Source organism: Acomys russatus, chromosome 26 (genome assembly GCF_903995435.1).
Source record: "Acomys russatus chromosome 26, mAcoRus1.1, whole genome shotgun sequence".
NCBI lineage: Eukaryota > Metazoa > Chordata > Mammalia > Rodentia > Muridae > Acomys > Acomys russatus.
In genome coordinates, this window is record NC_067162.1 from 39,153,284 (window position 1) to 39,171,016 (window position 17,733).

The 17,733-nt window shown below is 44.7% G+C and overlaps 1 protein-coding gene across 1 annotated transcript in view; it reads left to right on the top strand.

The window, feature by feature from the left end:
- Positions 1 to 17,733, top strand: part of Wwox (WW domain containing oxidoreductase) — a 919,511-nt gene that overhangs the window by 249,222 nt on the left and 652,556 nt on the right. The window contains exon 6 of the mRNA XM_051168609.1: positions 5,115 to 5,203. Coding sequence (XP_051024566.1) covers positions 5,115 to 5,203 — 89 coding nt within the window. The remainder of the gene's footprint in view (positions 1 to 5,114; positions 5,204 to 17,733) is intronic.

The following is a 17,733-nucleotide window of genomic DNA, read 5'->3' on the forward strand; positions in this document are numbered from 1 at the left end:
CTTTTACTCCCTCCCTCCCAGCTTACACACTATTGCCTTGTATTCAGGGCTGACACACCCATCTCTCCACAGTCCTCCTGCCTTAGCCTCAGGCTCCTCTGAGTGCTGGGATCATAGCATGCGAGACCACACTTGGCTCCTGATACTGGTTCTATATGTTCATCTTCATCTCACTTTAAAAATTTTTTTTCTAGAATTGAAGCAAGACATTACGTGAAGTAAGGCAGGGTAGCTAGACATGGGTTTGGAGTCACTATTCTTGTCTTGAATCTCCATTCTTTCTCTGGGTACCTGAGGTTTGCACTGTATTACATCTAGTCCCAACTTCTCTGCCTGTGAGATGTGATTATAAGCACCATCCTCCACTGCCCAGAGAAACCCTTCTGAGATCCTACGAACAGTTCATCGCACTGCCTGCTATGGAGGCAGCATTATGGAAGGTGGAGGCTGAATGGCAAGATGAGCCTGGGTCCACCTACATGGCTTGGTTAAGTGTGAGTAGCGGAGGTTCTTTGTTGTCTTATGGTGTGTTGTCTCGGGGCATGTTCCTTACAGCACTTGCTGACTGAGACAGAAGACCTTGCTGGACATGCTAAGGAATTTGGAGTGTTTGCTGGCCCCTCTGAATTATAAAAAGGCTTTTTTGCAAAGATATTTTGCCAAAGTAGAAAACAGGCTTTGGCCAAACAAGACCATGCAAATTCAGTCACTTGTTAACAAAAGTAACATTTTTTTTTTTGTTTTCTTTTTTTTTTTAATGTCGATGAGTCATTTCCAAATATTAAATATAGTGATGATTTATATGAATTGGTACATTCTCCTCGTTTGTTTTCTATTGCTGTGATTAAAAACAACTTGGGAAGGAAATAATTTACTTTGACTTTCGTGTCCTTATCAGAGTCCTTTGTTGATGATAGCCAAGACAGGGATTCAAGCAGGGCAGGAATCTGGAGGCAGGAATCTGAAGCCTGTTTTCGTGTGCTCCCAGGATCACCTGCCTACAGGATGGCACTGCCCACAGTCAGCTGGGCCTTTCCACCTCAGTCAGTAATCAAAAAATGCCCCACAGGCCAGTCTGATGGAGACATTTTCTCCGTAATGGGTTTCTCTTCCCAGATGAGCCTAGCTTATGTCAGGTTGGAAAACAAAACAAAACAAAACAAAAGAAAACACCCTAAGCAATACCCACATAACAAAATGTCACATAATTTGGACCAAGTAGAGGAAAGAAAATGAATGTATCTCCAAAGTGGTAAAATAAACAGACAAACACCATGATGATTCTGGTATAATAGATACTAGTATTGCCAGTGTTATACAGCAAGTGTATTCCAAACTTTGTATTTTAACTTGACAAGTTATAGTTAAACTTGGGGGTCATCTTATATGCCGGCAAATACGATAAGTAAGCTTTCACGACTGTGGGGAGCTGGATGACGGGTGTGTGAGACGTTCTGAACCAGTTCTGACTTCTGCAGTGAGTCCATCACGACTTCCAAATAAAGGCACATGATTACAGCAGCACAGTGACTTATGGACAGCCCTGGGTCAGTCACTGTCAGTCACCATCAATCTAGGCAGGAAATCTCACAATGACAGGTTGAGCCTTTTTCCTCCCCTCCCCTGACAATCCACAGTTCCACCCTTCAAAAGTGAGTTCTGTCTGCTTTCTGTCTACCAGACAACACCATTTCGGAACAGTTAGAACACATGCCACAGCCAACAGCTTTCTCCTCCTTTCTGGACTTCTCCGAGGTACACACAGTTTTTCAGAAGCAAGAAACATGATACTCAGGGCAGGAGAACTCTGAATAATAATGTGTGGACTGGAGTCTCCATCCCCAGGAGCCTAGTAGCCCACAGCACATGGGTTAGTCAGGTCACCCCTCACTCCCCCAGATATTTATGTCTTGGTTTTGTTCTTATTAGCAATGGCAGCTAAGTGCTATAATTTTGAAGAAAAGAAAGTGGTGGTGGAGACCAAAAGATAACCTACCAATTTTAAATTGACATAGAGAGAAATGTGTAGGTCACTCGTCTCCACCATCATTTTCATTGGGTTGCTTTGGGGTCACCATCTGGGAATGTTCTGCCTGTTTTATGGTGGAAATATGTACATGTATTTTCATAATGTGTAGCATACATATCCTTTGGGGTTTCCAGCAGAGAATGATGTCTTTAACGATTCTTTGTGTATAGTTGCATGTCTGTACAATTCCATATATTGGAATGATTGTCTTGCCCTGGGTAAAAGGAGACAGGAAACATGGGAGGAGTTAGGGGTAGGCATCTGACACTAATCTGCTTGTTCTAAAGGTCTGATCAAGCAAGCACTTAACTTGTTTATCATGCACACAAGAATCAGGGGGAATACAAGTCAACTGTCAACAAACTTTCTAAGCTTAGCCGAATTTATACCAATCAGATAAAATATTGGACATTGGATATCCAGTTGGATATTGGATATCTTGTTGGGATATTGGACAGAAGAACAAACAAGCAAACAAATAGAAAACTGTGGGATTTGCTTATGGTTTTGAGGCCCCAAGGCTTCACACAGATGTGACGGTGCCATGGTGGCAGCTGAGGTCTCTCTCTCTCTCTCTGTGTCTTTCCTCTCCCCTGCAGCCTTGGCTGACTGTGAACTGCTGATCTTCTTTTCATTTCCCCTGCATGGTTGGGCTTACAGACCCATACCACGATACCTTGCTCTACTTCTTCTTTTTCTAAAGATTTATTTCATTTTTAATTATGTGTAGGTGTGATGGTAATGTGCATGTGAGTGCAGGTGCCCTGCTGAGGTCCAGAGTCATTGGAACCCCCGATGGAGTTCCAGGTGGTTGTGCGGCAGCTGATGTGGATGCTGGCAACTGAACTTGGGTCCTCTGTAAGAGCAGTGTGCTGAGCCACCTCCAGCCCCTCTACAGTTTTTCTTTATAAAGTGAGGGTTATGGCTGAACCTTGTGTATCCCAGCTCCATGATTCCCTGGTGTAGGACACCTACACGTGCCCTCTGCTGGCATCCTTGCTTTCCTGGATCTCTTTGATGCTTTCTTTTCATGTCAGCAACATTTCAGCATCTGTCATTGTCACCCCAAATCAGGATGTTCTACCTACCATGGGCCAATCTTATCACAGCCACTGTATACTGTTGTTATTGGGAAAGCATTTAATTACTGTATTCCACTTTTCCCTAAACCGGGGCTCAGTTAGTAGCCATGATCTGGGAACTATAGAATCTACTGTCAGTGATCTGGTCTGATGTGGTCTTCAAAGAGAGCCTTTGGAAGTCATTTGCATCATGCGTCTTATTGCTGTGTGGCATTAGAGGAAGGACTTGACACAGGAGATGCCTCCTCCCAGTTAAATTTATTAAATATCTTCTGTTTTTCTAGGGCACTCAGCTAACAGCGTGGTTAGGACTTATTAATAACTGAGTCATCTTTTAAAAGTGAAGGAACTGAGGCTCACCAATGTTAAATGGTCCAACGTCAGTATGATTTCCAAGGATGCTGCCTCATAATCTTTGCTCAAAGCTAATGAGTTGGGTTAGCGGGCAGGCTAGAGGCTGCCATGATAAGCTGGCTACTTGTCAGCACAGCTGAAACCATCCCCGAGTAAGACAAGGAGGAAAGCAGCTCTTAGCAGCGCTTTCTGAATCCGCTACACAGCACAGGAGGGACCCTGCTCTGCTCTTCAGTCTGACTTAGGCATCACAGTCTAGACTAGAATTCCCAAGTTTCACATTTGTTTCATCAATTTTTCTGTACCTGAAAGGCAGGTGATACCAGATATTCTTGCAAGAGTTAGGGCTGAATAACTGTAATATTTAACCTTGTTCCCCACAGTTCGCCCAGACTTAGAAGTTTCGAATGTTCCATAGACACTAGGCCTCAGAAGAATAACCCCAAAGTCTGTCCTTGCAGAATCCTGCTGCAAAGACCATGACTGTAACCAATCCTGACCCCTCCAGTAAGACTGATTTGGGGCCAGTTCTTCTCCTTTCTTTGCTCCATGGTCTCTTTTAAGATGCCACCCTGCAAAGTGTGAGGGGGCGGGGCGAATATTCCCTGCTGTGCAGTAATTTTAAAGATTTTGTGTGTGTGTGTGTGTGTGTGTGTGTGTGTGTGTGTGTGTGTGTGTGTGTATCCCTGTGCTTGCACAACTGTGGGTATCTGTGGAGGGCAGAGAAGAGCATCAGATCACCTGAAGCCGGAGTTGGAGGTGTCTGTGAGCTGAGAACCAGACTCTGGAAGAGAGCAGCAAGTGCTCTTAACTGCTGAGCCTTCTCTCCAGCCCCTTGCTGTTGTGATTGATGTGGTCCTGTCTCTCTGGCTCGGAGTTTCTGAGCAGACTACACCTAGCTGGTCAGCAAGCCCCGGCCATCCTCCTGCCTCCACCTTTCTGGTGCTTGGATTACGAGCCCATGCCATCACATCTGGCTTGTAATTACACATAAATTCTAGGAATCAAACTCACGTCCTCTTATTTCTGGGGCAAGAAATTTCCCAAATGATCATCTCCCCGGCCCACCCTCTAATTTATTTTGAGTTACAAAGATTTCTCACCACGTTACCTCATGTGTCCTTAAAGTCACCCTGCAGCCCAGGCTGACCTGAAACTTACGTCCCTCTAGGGTACAGAGTTCTGAGTGGATGCCACCAGCCCTGGCTAGATTGTCCTTAAGGGTGATGCAGGCTTAGTGAAAGCGCTTCAGAACTTCAGTTGAATCTTTTGAGGTGTTAGTGATGTCTTCCTTTGTGACTAGGCTTGCTCGTGTTGCCTTCCCTCCCCCCCCAGGAGATGCAGCTCTTTGGAGCACGTATTTAATGCTAACATGAGCGAGAAGACTCCTTGGAGCCTCCTCCGTGTACTGAGTGAAGCCATGCATAACCCCCAGCACGGAGATCCAGCCGAGTCCCTCACGTGCTCCCCGGACTTGGCAGTAAAAGCTGTGTTCTTCCATTCATTCTGATGATGTATAGTCTCTCTGGGCGTCTAATGTTAAACAGGGGAATTCCGACATGTTCCATAACGCATTTACTGTAACTTGATACCACGAACTATTCTTGCTGTTATTTATCATTTCTTTTTTTATTTTTCTCTCATTCCAGCACAAAGCCAAGGTGGAAGCAATGACCCTGGACCTGGCTGTGCTCCGTAGCGTGCAGCATTTTGCTGAAGCATTCAAGGCCAAGAATGTGTGAGTGTTTCAGTTCAGGGTTATACATCACAGTTTCTTGCTATTGTAATGTCTTTATCAGATGAACGCAACCGGGAGAACACAAGGCTGCAGTGCTGTCTAAACTGGAGGCTCATTTATATTGGCGCTCTTAAGGTGGACCGTATTTTCTTGACTCTGAGTCACCCTCCTTATGAGATGTGTCATCAATCTAATAAGAGCTTCCCAGACCAAAAAGAAAAGAGAAACGACGTTATTAAAACCCGTAGGGCTGATACACACCAGGGCAGTCTTAAGATGTGCCCCGTTACAAACATGTTGTGTAGCTATCAGAATCAAGGGAAAGCGTACCTCAAGGGCACCCCACAGCCTCGCTTATTTTGTACTAATGGGGCTGAAAGCCTGAGCTAGCTGTCTTTTGGTGCTTTGCAAGCCTTGGATGCTTGACCATGGAGTGTGCGTAAAACTCTGGACACAGCTGTATGACTTTTGGGCCTTTCCAGCCCCTGGTGCTTCCTGGTACCCACAGATCTGGTTGGAAGTGAGTGAACATCCTTCATCAGCTTTTTAAAATGCCTTAGTTAGAGGGACACGTGCATGTATGCACGTGCGCGCGCGCACACACACACGACTGTGTACACTGCTACCCTCTAGCACTGTCCCTTCCCTACAGAGAAAAGAAGGAAGAGAAGAGAAAGTAAGGAGGAAGCGGGAGAGGGAGGGCATGAAGCCAAGACTCAGGCTTCATGCTGATGAAAGCAGTGATGGCCAGCTATGTTATAATTATAGTATTTTGTTCCCAAGGTTTATTTTTATGGTTGCCTCTATAGGGCAAGCAGTACTGAATTCTCATTTACCACTGTGGCTTCGGTTTCGTTAATAAATAACTTCACTAATTTTATTTTCCAATGAGGTGATTGAAACACGAGGGTTAAGTTAACCATAGCCCAGGTGGTGCCAAGGGGGATAAATGGTAGGAGTGATTCCAGCATTCCTAGGCTAGTAGGGCTCAGGCTAGGCCATGCTGAAGTTCCCTGAGTGGATGAGAGGTGTAGGGGAAGGCATCTTCAACCAGGTATTCAAGTGTGTTACCTGGTTTCTGGAGCTGGGCCCACTCTGGACTTCTAGGCCATCACAGTATTTGATCTCTGCTGAGCAATCAAGTGGGACCATAAACTTGAGTCGTTCTCAATGGCTCGTGGTCCTGCCAAGCAGAAATGTGAGTCCCACCACTTGCTCTCTCTGGTGCTGTGTCCTCACTAGCTAGCATCCCCTACTAGTGCTAAGCAAGGGGCTGGAGACCAGGAATAGCACTGGCTCCTACATTGATTTATACATCTGGCCCTTCATCATTTGTCCACGTGGTCATGTGCTTCAAGCACATGAATTCCCAGGCATTCTTCTGGGAGGACATTGCTGGCTCCCGGGAGCCAAGTGACCTCAGGCAAGCCATGGCCCCAGTTGTCGGCAAGGCATGCATAATTACTGATGCCAATTCCTCACTCCAATGTGCCTGTGTTTGATGAGGTTCAAGATTACTAACAATAGCAGCAGCAGAATTAGCAGCCCATTTTGGAGGGTTCAGTCGGGACATCCACATTTAGAATGCCTTGCCTGCACCTTCTGGTTCAGTTCTGAAAGCATCCTTTCTTGGTAAGAGTGACTGTACCCATTATATAGATGAGAAGAGTGAGGCTAGAAAGATGGGAGTAAGAAACGTATAGATGGCGTTTGGTAAGTAGTGGGCCGAGGCCCTCTATGTCCCGTCATTCCTGGATTTCCTCTTAACTATTCTGGTATGCTGCCTTTTATTGCAAAGGCAGAAGAGACTTGTACTCAGAAAACTAGCGAGGTTCTCAGCGTCACCCGGCATTTGATGGCAGATGGAGGATCTGACTCATTCAAACTCCTCCTTCCTCTCCTATTCCCACCTCTCTGATTAGGCACAGACATGAGGGTCTTGGCTGGAGAAGGCCAACTGTTTGATCATAGCCCCGTCCTCCGTAGCTAGAAGCAGTCGTTAGATTTTATCCAGCAAGTAGTTCCGAAACCATTGCACTTAATGGCCTTTTGTAATCACCCACCAAAACTCCCCCAGGGAAAGATCACCCATTTTGTATTAATCTTTGATTTTCATTACTTGTATGTTCAGGCCCAAGGGCGGTTTCCCCTAGAGCCTCTCACTGCCCTGCTCTTTCTGTGTCTTAAGAGTATAAGGTTGCACAAAGTGTAGAGAAATACTGCCGTACTGAAAATATATATAAAGGAGCGAGTGATTTTTCCCTTTTGACATACTGCCAGTACCGAAGTTTCCCCTGGAAAGGCAAATGACAGCTTAGTGCTAACGGTCGTCGGATTCGGAGAGCTGTCAGAAGTGAATTTAAGTGCCGGTGACCAGGCTGCCAGAAAAACATGTGTAACTCTAGTCTTATCATCGCCTCCCATCTTTAGACGTTAAAATTTCCTTGTGTGTAAAACATAATGACAAATGAAAGAAAGCCTGCCAGTTCAGAACCAGTTCCCTTTGTGTGTGTGTGTAAGTTGGACCGAAGAGAGGAAAAGCCCTTCAATGTAAATTCCATGTGGATGCCCCATTATGCTCCATCGAATAGATCTTTTCAGAGCCTTCACGTGAGCACCCTAGAATGCCATCAGGCAAGTGTGACCTTTCACCCTGGGATGGGCAGTGCATTTATTTTGTCACTTGGAGATGAAGGAGAAAAAAAAGTGAAAGCTGAAGGGACTGGTGGAAATGCAGCCTGTCACAGAAGCTTCAGAGCTGGCCTCTCCCTGCCTCTGGGAGACTAAAAATCAGCCTCTGTAGATGTCTGGGGGGGTGGGGGTGGGGCTGGGGTGGGAGACTGCCACAGAGTGATCATGGCTGATGGCAACTGTGGAAGCAGCATGGGCTAACCTGTTCATGACAACATGCTGAACTTTTTTTTTTTTACTGTTCTTGTATGTATATGTGGGTGTGGCTGTGGATGTTCATGCACATATTTACATGTGGAGGCCAGAGATTGATAATGGATGTCTTCCTTGGTCACTCTCCACTTAATTTTTTTTTTTTTTTTGAGAGAGTCTCTTCTCTGAACCAGAGGTGGCTACTTGGCTAGGCTGGCCCATCAGCAAGCTCCAGAGTTCTTTTTATCTCCATCTTCCAAATGCTGAGATTCTAGGTGGGTCTAGCATTGTCTGGTTGTCCTATGAGGGACCGGTTGAATGAGAACGGCTCCCATATAGGCTTATATTTGAATGCTTGGTCCCCAGTAGGTAGAAATGTTTGGGAAGGATTAGGAGGTGTGGCCTTGGAAGAAGGTGGGTTACTAGGGCCAGGCCGACTTTGAGATTTCTAAACATTCTCAATAGTCTAAGTGTGCTTTCTCTGCCCTGTGTTTGTATACAAAGATGGAAGCTCTCAGCTTCTGCTCCAGTGCCAAACGTGCCCTTTTGTGTTTCCCGCCAGCATAGTCAGCTACTCTAACCCACGGAAACTGTAGTCCCCAAACAAACGTGTTCTTCTATTAGTTGCCTTGGTCATGGTATCTTAACACAGTAATGCAAAAGTAACTTAGGCAGTGCGGATTGTGGGGGGCTCAACTTGTGCTTCTCATGCATGTACAGCAAGCTTCCCAGCCCCTGTGCAAAGCTCTTCTACATGTATTCTCTGTTGGCCTCTTACAATAACCCACCATTATCACCCAGTTTACCAAGTCAGAAGGTCCAAGCACACAGAGTCTGAGTCACTTTCCCATTAATTGTGTTTTAGAGAATTTGAACCCACCAAGAATGACTTCTTCTAGACACATAGAGGACCCGTGACTGTTGCTAAGACTCTTCGGCTGAGGTTCTATGCAGACTGCCTACCCAATCTGCCTCCTCCACTTGTTTGCTCATTGCTCTTTCATTCATTTCTCCTGCCATATTCTCCACTTACTCATCTGGGACCTATATCTGCTTCTAGATGTTTCACCCTGCAGAGAGTGATGGTGGTGGTCAGCCAGGGTGTCTCAGGCTAAATCATTCTGAGTGTTACTGGAATGTTCCATACCAAAGACTGTAGCAGATTCCCACCAAGCTGTAATTCTTTAAAAGGTACTTTTTGTTTAAAGTAGGATTTGGGGAGGGAGCCAGATTCTATAGTGCTGGTAGGCCAGGGGATCTGTCAGTGGGAGCAGCCAAGGCAAGTACCTTTCTGATGACCAATCAGGCCAGTTGTTGGGATGCCCTATGACAGACTCCAAAGCCTCAGCTTGTTGGTGATGGTTTCTTGTACGCTTTCAATCTACCCTAGCTGCTTGTTTACTAGAATAGAAAGCCATGATCCAAGGACGGAATGTTCCAGAAGCGTGTTCTTTCTCACTAGAGTTCTGTCGTTCCCAATAAAATGGAAGGCTGTGGTCCAATCCTTCAATTTTAAAAGTCGGGAATGGCACACCATAAAGAACGTGGGTTGCTGGACTGTTTTTGCCCGCCAGCTCTCATTGGCCAAAGGCTTCATTTGTCCTGGAAGCAAATGGCAATCAATAGCAAATTCATACTGCCATAGTTGTGCAATTCTGAAGGGTTTTAGAACGCCATTCCTCATCGTGGGTTTCTATTTCTTGTCTCAGCTTTCTGTCTCTAGTATAATTTAAATAAATTTGGCTTCATTTCACCAAGAAAATCATACTTAAATGTGTTTTATTTAAAGGTTTTCTATCCTTTACTTATTAAACATTTGAGGAGAAAAATCTTTAGCAGTGTTGTTTATTTTTACTTTCCACTAGATGACTTTCAGAACCAGAGCTACTAACCCACGATATTATATTCCTGGATTCATATTCCAGAGTTCTGCCTCTTTTCCATCTATAGAAGTGGGTGGGCTATAAATTATTAAATAAAACCCAAATTTTGAGGGATAAATTACCCAGAAGACCAATGTGTAAATTACAGATTAATCTTTCCCTTTCTCCATAGCTCAGCCTTGCGAATAATGTTTTAGCCAACATTTCTGCATCAATCTTTACTCAACGTGAGAAATCCATCCTGCTTCATGCACCAGGGGATCCTGTTGCTTTGCTTTTCCTCACAGTATGAAAACTCAAGGAGAGAAAGCACGGAGGCTGATTTTCACTGTAACAGATGCTCTCAATTCAAATCTTTGTTATGATGTTTCAGGGAACTTTTTATGAAGTCTACCAGTTCATTGTTCCTCTACCTTATATATTTTCCATCTTAACTCATTGAAAAACCACATTACGGGTCATTTAATATATCTCAAAACACCAGGGAACAGCTCGTCTCTTACTTTTTTTTTTTTTTTTCTACTTAACTCTTTAGGCGTCAAATCTTTTTACATCATATTAAAAACATTTCAAAAGCATATCATACAATAATCTTGTATTAACAAATGAACAAACAAAACATGGCTCAGTCACTTTCCTGTAAAGAGTCAGAGAGTAAATATTTTACATTTTAAGATGATGAAATCTCTCTGCAAAAACTCAGTTTTGCGTCTGTAGCATAGAAGCAGTGATGGCAATGTGTGCCAGTAAAACTTTATTGTTAAAAAAAACTGTAGGTAGTATGTATCAATAAAAGTTTATTGACAGAAGAACCATGGGCAGTGTGTACTAATAAAACTTTATTGACAAACATTCTTTAGCTAGACTTCTCCACAGGCACATTATGCTAACCATAGGACAATAGCCCATACCTTCTCCTTTAGAAGAAATAACAGGTTTTGGGATGTCAGCTGAATTTAGATTTAAATTTCAACTTTACTGCAAATTTTTTTTTCTTGGAGAAGGGGTCATGTGACTGGTTATGATGGGTAGGTACATAGAGCTAATCTGTGCATGATCAGTTTCATCATTTTATAAAGGCTGCCTTGGAATACTTAGGAGGTGGGAGGAGGAGTTTGAGTAGACTAGCGTGCTGTGCTAAGTTTTCTGGGAAATATCACAATATGGGAAACAGTTCAAGTAACATTCTGAGTATCATTTAATAGGGAAGACCCTACAGCCCTAATGGGAGCTTGACGGAATATAATGATACTGGTGATAGCTGGTATTTATCAGCTATTAGTCATGTGTCATATACAGCTAAGGGGTCAGAGGGCAGCTCCAAGATAGCAGAAAGAACTTCCGTGTCTCCCATTTCTGCCAAGTTCAACAAATGCTATGTTTTACAGGCCAAGGGATTAAGAATCCTCTCTAAGGTCACGCTAGCTAATAGCTGGTAGGCTAGGCTATCTTAACCCCAAATCTCTACTGAGCTCAGCAAACTCAACGCTTTGGAAATAAGAGAGATCCAACTTATTCGGAAAAGACACTGTGAAGCACACTTTGCCCCTCGAAGGAGGGTTGTCGCATTAATTGGATGGATGACAGCCCTTGCCTACTGGGATGATTATTAAGGTCATTTCAAGGTTAGAGTTGATGCTCTGTGAAGCCAATTTTCTATCACCAAGAGATTTGTTTTGCTGAAATACATATAAAAGGGGTTAAACAGACCCATCAGAAAAGAGGCTCAGCCCCTCAATTAAGCCCCAGACCACTTTCTTCCAACAGTCTAGGTGCTTCTCCACAGAGTCCCCTTAAGCAGTAATGGCAGCTATTTGCTCTCATTTACTGTTGTCTATCCGCATTTACACCAAATGTCAGCACTCATTTCCCCTCAGTTCTTACTTGTCTTCGAAACGATGCTTATCAGTAGACAGACGAAGACCAAAGGGTCATTTCGCTATGTACACCTCTGAAGCAGAACCATTACTTTTACATGCAGACTCAGCTCTGATTCCGACCCACTCAGGGGCATCCTGCTGCCAGAGGTACATACGGTCACTGCACTTGCTGACGCTGCCCACTCAGTTCTCAGAGACCAGGTCAACTTCTTATGTCTTTGTTCATTATCTGCCCCAAGCCTGTGCCTCTATACTTCACACTTGTAGACCCATCCATGGGGCCCACATGCTGGCTCGAACCATTTCCTTATCCTGTCCTTTCATACCTGCTGGTCATCTGCAGGGCCTCCAGTTTCCTTACTCTCTCCTTAGCTTCTGCATCACCGAGTCTTAGGTCAGTGCTTCTCAACCTTCCTAAGGCTATGACTCTTTAATACAGTTCCTCATGTCATGACGACCCCCAACCATAAAACCATCTCATCACTACTTCATAACTGTGGTTTTTCTACTCTTATGAATTACAACATAATTAAATATCTGATATGCAGGATATCTGATATGTGACCCCTTCCCCCCCAAAAGGAGTCATTACCCATAGATTGAGCACCACTGTCCAAGAGCATCAACAACACACCCAGTAATCACATGCAGTACTTTGGGCTGCTTTCTGTTTTCCGCGTTGAGTTTCGGTGGTTGTTTTTACAGCAAGCCCCAGAGGATCCGCGGCATCTGCTAATTCGTCTCTGACTTCATTCTGTGTCTTTGTTCTGCTACCTATGAAGATGGTGACCTTGGCAAATTACTCTGTCTTTGCGACCCTCAGTCGATTCATCAATGAAAACGATAAGAGATGGGCAAAGCACTCTGGGGTTGTTGAGAGGATTAAATAGCGTACCCTTCTCATAGTGTAATGCCTGGTGTCTGCTGTGCACTTAGCACAGAGCACTCACTGTTGTTCTCATTATCTCATTATCATCTTCAGTTGTGTTCATCCCACTGTGATATGGTCGGTTCTGAGCACTTGGTAGATGGATGGATGGGAAAGGGAGAAGGAGGGAAGGACAAAATGGAGGCATACAGGACCACTTGGTGAGATGTTACTTTTAAATTCATTTTTTCTTTGTTAATTTGGGGGAAGGGCTTCTTTGAAACAGCATTTTGAAGCCCAGCCTGGGCTTGAACACCTGATCTTCCTACGTTCACCCCCTCAGTGCTGGGATTCCAGGTTTGTGCCACCATGTGTAATTCCGCACTTGACTGATAAGGCACCAATTCATTTGGTGTTCTTGAACCGATACCCCATTGTGTAGTGTTAGATTGAGTGTCCCTAAATCTTGAGGAAACAGCCATTAAAGATCTGTTTTTACAGCTGGGCGGTGGTAGCACACGCCTTTAATCCCAGCACTTGGGAGGCAGAGGCAGGCGGATCGCTGTGAATTCGAGGCCAGCCTGGTCTACAAAATGAGTCCAGGACAGTCAAGGCTACACAGAGAAACCCTGTCTCTAAAAAAAACAACAACAAAAAACCCAAACAAACAAACAAACATCTGTTTTTACTTATGTGTATAAGTGTGGGGCTATGTACACAAGTGCAGAAGCTCTCAGACTCCAGAAGAGAGGGTTGGATCCCCTGAGGCTGAAGTTACAGGTGGTTATCAGCTGCCTGACATGGGTTCTGGGAACTGGACTCAGGTCCTCCCCAAGAGCAGCAAGTGGTCTTAACCAATGTGCAAGCTCTTTAGCCCCAGAAACGGCTTTTTAAAAGTATTCATACTTACCATAATTTCTTTTTAGACAAACAAACTAAAGGTAACCTTCTAGGAATCTTATGTACACATATGTGCATCAGAGCCAGAGCTCAGCCCTGTGTCCCCATCCGCCAGGCACCGATGGCAGTAGAGAGAGACTGATATACAGCCCAGTCCATAGAACATATTTTGTTATTATTTGTTTTTGTGTTTGTTTTTGGTTTTGCGGTCCTTAAGGAGACCACCTAGCCAGCCAGCTTTGCAGTAAATACATGGCAATGTTAATATCGGGTCACTCTCAGGGAGCCCTTGGTTTATGTAAGACTTGCCGAAGGCTTTCCAGTGTCTCATTTTTAGCTGTGTTTCCTAGCCTGGCTCAGGAATCCTACTTGCTTTTCTTCCTCTGGTCCCATTCTTTCCAACACCATTGTCAAGCCAGGAGTCCACATTTACATAACTGACACATTGAGACACCCGAGCTCAAACTACAGTGAAACCACATTTTAATAACACAGGAAGCATCTTTTTCCTCTGTAAATTGTTGAGAAGTTAATTCTTGTTAGCCTAAAAACTTGAATATACATTTGAAATAAATCAGCTACGCTATGCCACTGTGCTGCCTGCTGAAAGTCCCCTAGGAAGACTCCATTTGCAGCTGTACTGCTCCCTAGTCAAGCCTTCTGTTGTGAGTACCGCGCCTTGCTTTCTTTTCTTCATTTGGGAAGCACTGATTCAGAACCTTGTCTCTCAAACACGTACATGGATCCTTGCAATTAGCAGCCTAGTTCCTCATTTCACCTTGACCTGGTGCTGCAAGTTGGCTACCAATAATTCGTGAAAAGAAAAAAGTACTGGACAGGCCAGCTGGGGCTATGAGACCCTGTCTCAGAGCAAACCAACAAGTACATTAAAGTTGCCATGACCCTCACACTGATAACCAGAAGTGGGCAGAGGAGTGCATCTTGTTGTTCCAGAAGTCTGTAACAGGTACGCTGACAGACTGACATCTGGAAGTTTCACTGAGCAGAATGTCTCTCACCTGAAGCAGGGGCGGGGGTAGGGGGATGGCGGTGCCTGGAGTTTTTACAGCTGCTCTATGAAATCTCAAAAGGGCGGTGCAGCCATTCTCCTGCTTGGCTCTTATAGAAGCAGCTCGGAATCCTTCACATACACTGATACACCCCTGCTACCCCTAGCCATTCTGCCCTACAGCCCTTGGGTGTGGATAGATTGGGTGTGGTAGATTGATTGAAAGATGCCCTAGTTAGTTTTAATTGTCAACTTGACACAGCTCAGTCATCTGAGAAAGGAGTCTCCCTTGAGGGCTTACCCAAACCAGATTGGCCTGTGTGCTCATCTCTGTGTGTGTTTGTGGCAGCGGGGCAGGGGGTGCTTGATTGTTAATTGATGTAGGTGGGCTCGGCCCTTGGTGGATGATGCCATTCCATGAACAGGTGGCCCTGGACTGTACACAAACATCAGCTAAGCCTCAATCTAGCTTGAGATAGCGTCCCTTCATGATTTCTGCTGGAAGAGGCTCCGGGGATTCAGAGTGAGGAAGCTTAAGACGCCTGCCTAGGCTGGCTCCATGTGACAGGACTCAGATGCCACACTAGTTACTTTGCTCGGCATTGTGACCAAATGTCTGGCAGAAGCAAGCAAGGATTGAAGAGTCTGATTTGGCTCACAGTGAAAGGTAGTCTATTACGTCACAGAAGGCATGGTGGGGTATCTTCACCTGTAGGAGTTGGGGGGCTTCTTGCCATCACATCATGACAGATCATGAAGCAGACGGCTTTAGCCTGACCCAAACATGGCTATATAACTTTTTTTTTTTTTTTCAAGACAGGGTTTCTCTGTGTAGCCTTGGCCATCCTGGACTCACTTTGTAGACCAGGCTGGCCTCGAACTCACAGCGATCCGCCTGCCTCTGCCTCCCGAGTGCTGGGATTAAAGACGTGCGCCACCACGCCCAGCTCGGCTATATAACTTTTAATGCCCACCCACAGTGACCTGAGTCTAAGTCTTAAACGTTCCTCAACCTCTTAATATAGACTCGGGCAGGTGAAACTGCTCCCTGGTGTGGAAGTAACAGGGACCTAAGGACCCCTTCCATTGGGGGATTAGAACAGAATTGAGAAGCATGTGTGTGACGGAGCGGGCGAGCTCCGGGCAGGGAGCCAGGAGCTACTGGCTGTTGTGTATTCCTTACTGATCCTAGCTCATTCTGGCTTCAGCTGGTAATGCCTGGCTCCTTTTGGCACCTTCTCAAAAGTCGAAGACTGGCTCCAGCTTGTGATTGTATGCCATTTCTACAGAACATCTTCAGACTTGTTTCTGCTCTGCTATGGAAGGCAGGACTCCCAGTCCTTTTCCTTGATAGGATTCCTCCCTGTTAGAGGAAAGGCGTCAACTGGATCTTGGACAAGATCTATATATGAAACGTGAAGACTCTACTGCAAAATAGAATCTAGCATCGGCCACACAGCCCTGTTGCACACACGTGCCTTGAATTAAACAGATCTTTCTCTCATTTTCCTTTGGGAGGGCTTTCTAAGCTCAGCAGTGTAATGTCAATTCACATCTGTTTTATTTACTGCTCTTTTCTATTGTATCGGGGAAAGGCTGGGTTTGCTATGCAGTACTGTCTGCAGGTGAGCAGACAATATAGCTTTCGATCTGCCCCTCATCTCCCGTGTTCCTACTTTTTAAATATAAAAAATACTAATTTCAGTGAAAATGTCATACGTGTATATAACTTGCTTTCGTTTCTTCTCATAGTCATCCTTTAAAAATTACATAGACTTGAGCTTTTCCTTCCTTTTCTTTCTTTCTTTCTTTCTTTCTTTCTTTCTTTCTTTCTTTCTTTTTTTCTTTCTTTCTTTTAACAAAGTCTTGTGTAACCTAGGCTGGCCTCAAACTCTTTACTTCACAGCCCAGAATGACCTTGCCCTCTTCATCCTCCTGCCTCTGTCTCCCAAAGCTGACTAAATGTCTTCTTGTGCTTTAAGAGATGTTATTCTATCCTCTGGCCGTGATGTGGCTTTTGCCTACTTAAGCTCTCAGCAGCTGCTGGACACTCTAAAGTTTGGCCTCATGAGGCCCTACCACACCCCAGGATAGATTAAATAGCTCATAGTTGCTGGGTCAGGGAGCATCCAGAGCTCCACCCTTTCTCCAGACTGTAAACGTGATTGCCATTTTCTTGGGTGACTTTTTCAGTTGTGCATCGTCTCATAATTGCCTATGTCCCTGTACATAACCCTTCACCCATACTTCTGTAATTAATTGCAGATAAACTCATTAGTTCCCCAAGCAAGTTGTAAACAGACTTCTTTCCTTGTTCTATGATTGACGTGCCCTCTGCAGTGAGTGCGTTTGTTCAAGTATCCCCAGAAAAAGCCATCCCAATAAGCTGTCTGGCCGAATCCCACTTAATTGTTCTGTAAAGTGTTTTTTCTTCATTGATCTTCTCTAGACACAGGAAATAATTCTAACCAGTCTGCAATGGTTCCTTTTGGCCCGGGGACTGGTCCAGGCACTTCGAATCCAGCGGATGACAAGGGAGCCACCTACCAACTAATCTTCCACTCCACAGGCACATGCTGTTCTCTGGCATGGCTGTGTTTCGTCATTAGCTAGTCCCAGAGCCCACAGAGTCCCAAAGGATGTCAGAGTACATTAATTTTTATCATAACATGGAATCTCCCAGGTCTGAGTGGCAGCACATAGCTGTCAGGCACTTTCTGAGCTCTATTTCAGCTCCATATATCTCTAGGCGAAACAGGAAAGACTCGTCATTGGTAAGGGAGGTGTACAAAACGCCTGAGATGCTGGATGGTAGGACTTGACCACGTGCTTACGCACATGGCACACACTATTTCTTTCTCTTTTGTCCATATAAGTTCATCTCTGCCTCCCTTATTAAATCTTCCCCTCTGCCCACATGAGAACGACACAGAGGGTGTATTAAATAAACCCTCTTATGTCATGCTAATGAATTCATTAACCAGTATTTTTTCAACTATGCTATAAGTATGTTTTTTTAAATGAGTGTACCTGTCTTATTTATTTTCACCAGAATTTATCCATCCGTAGTGTCACCAGGAGTTTATAAATAATGGATTATTTTGATT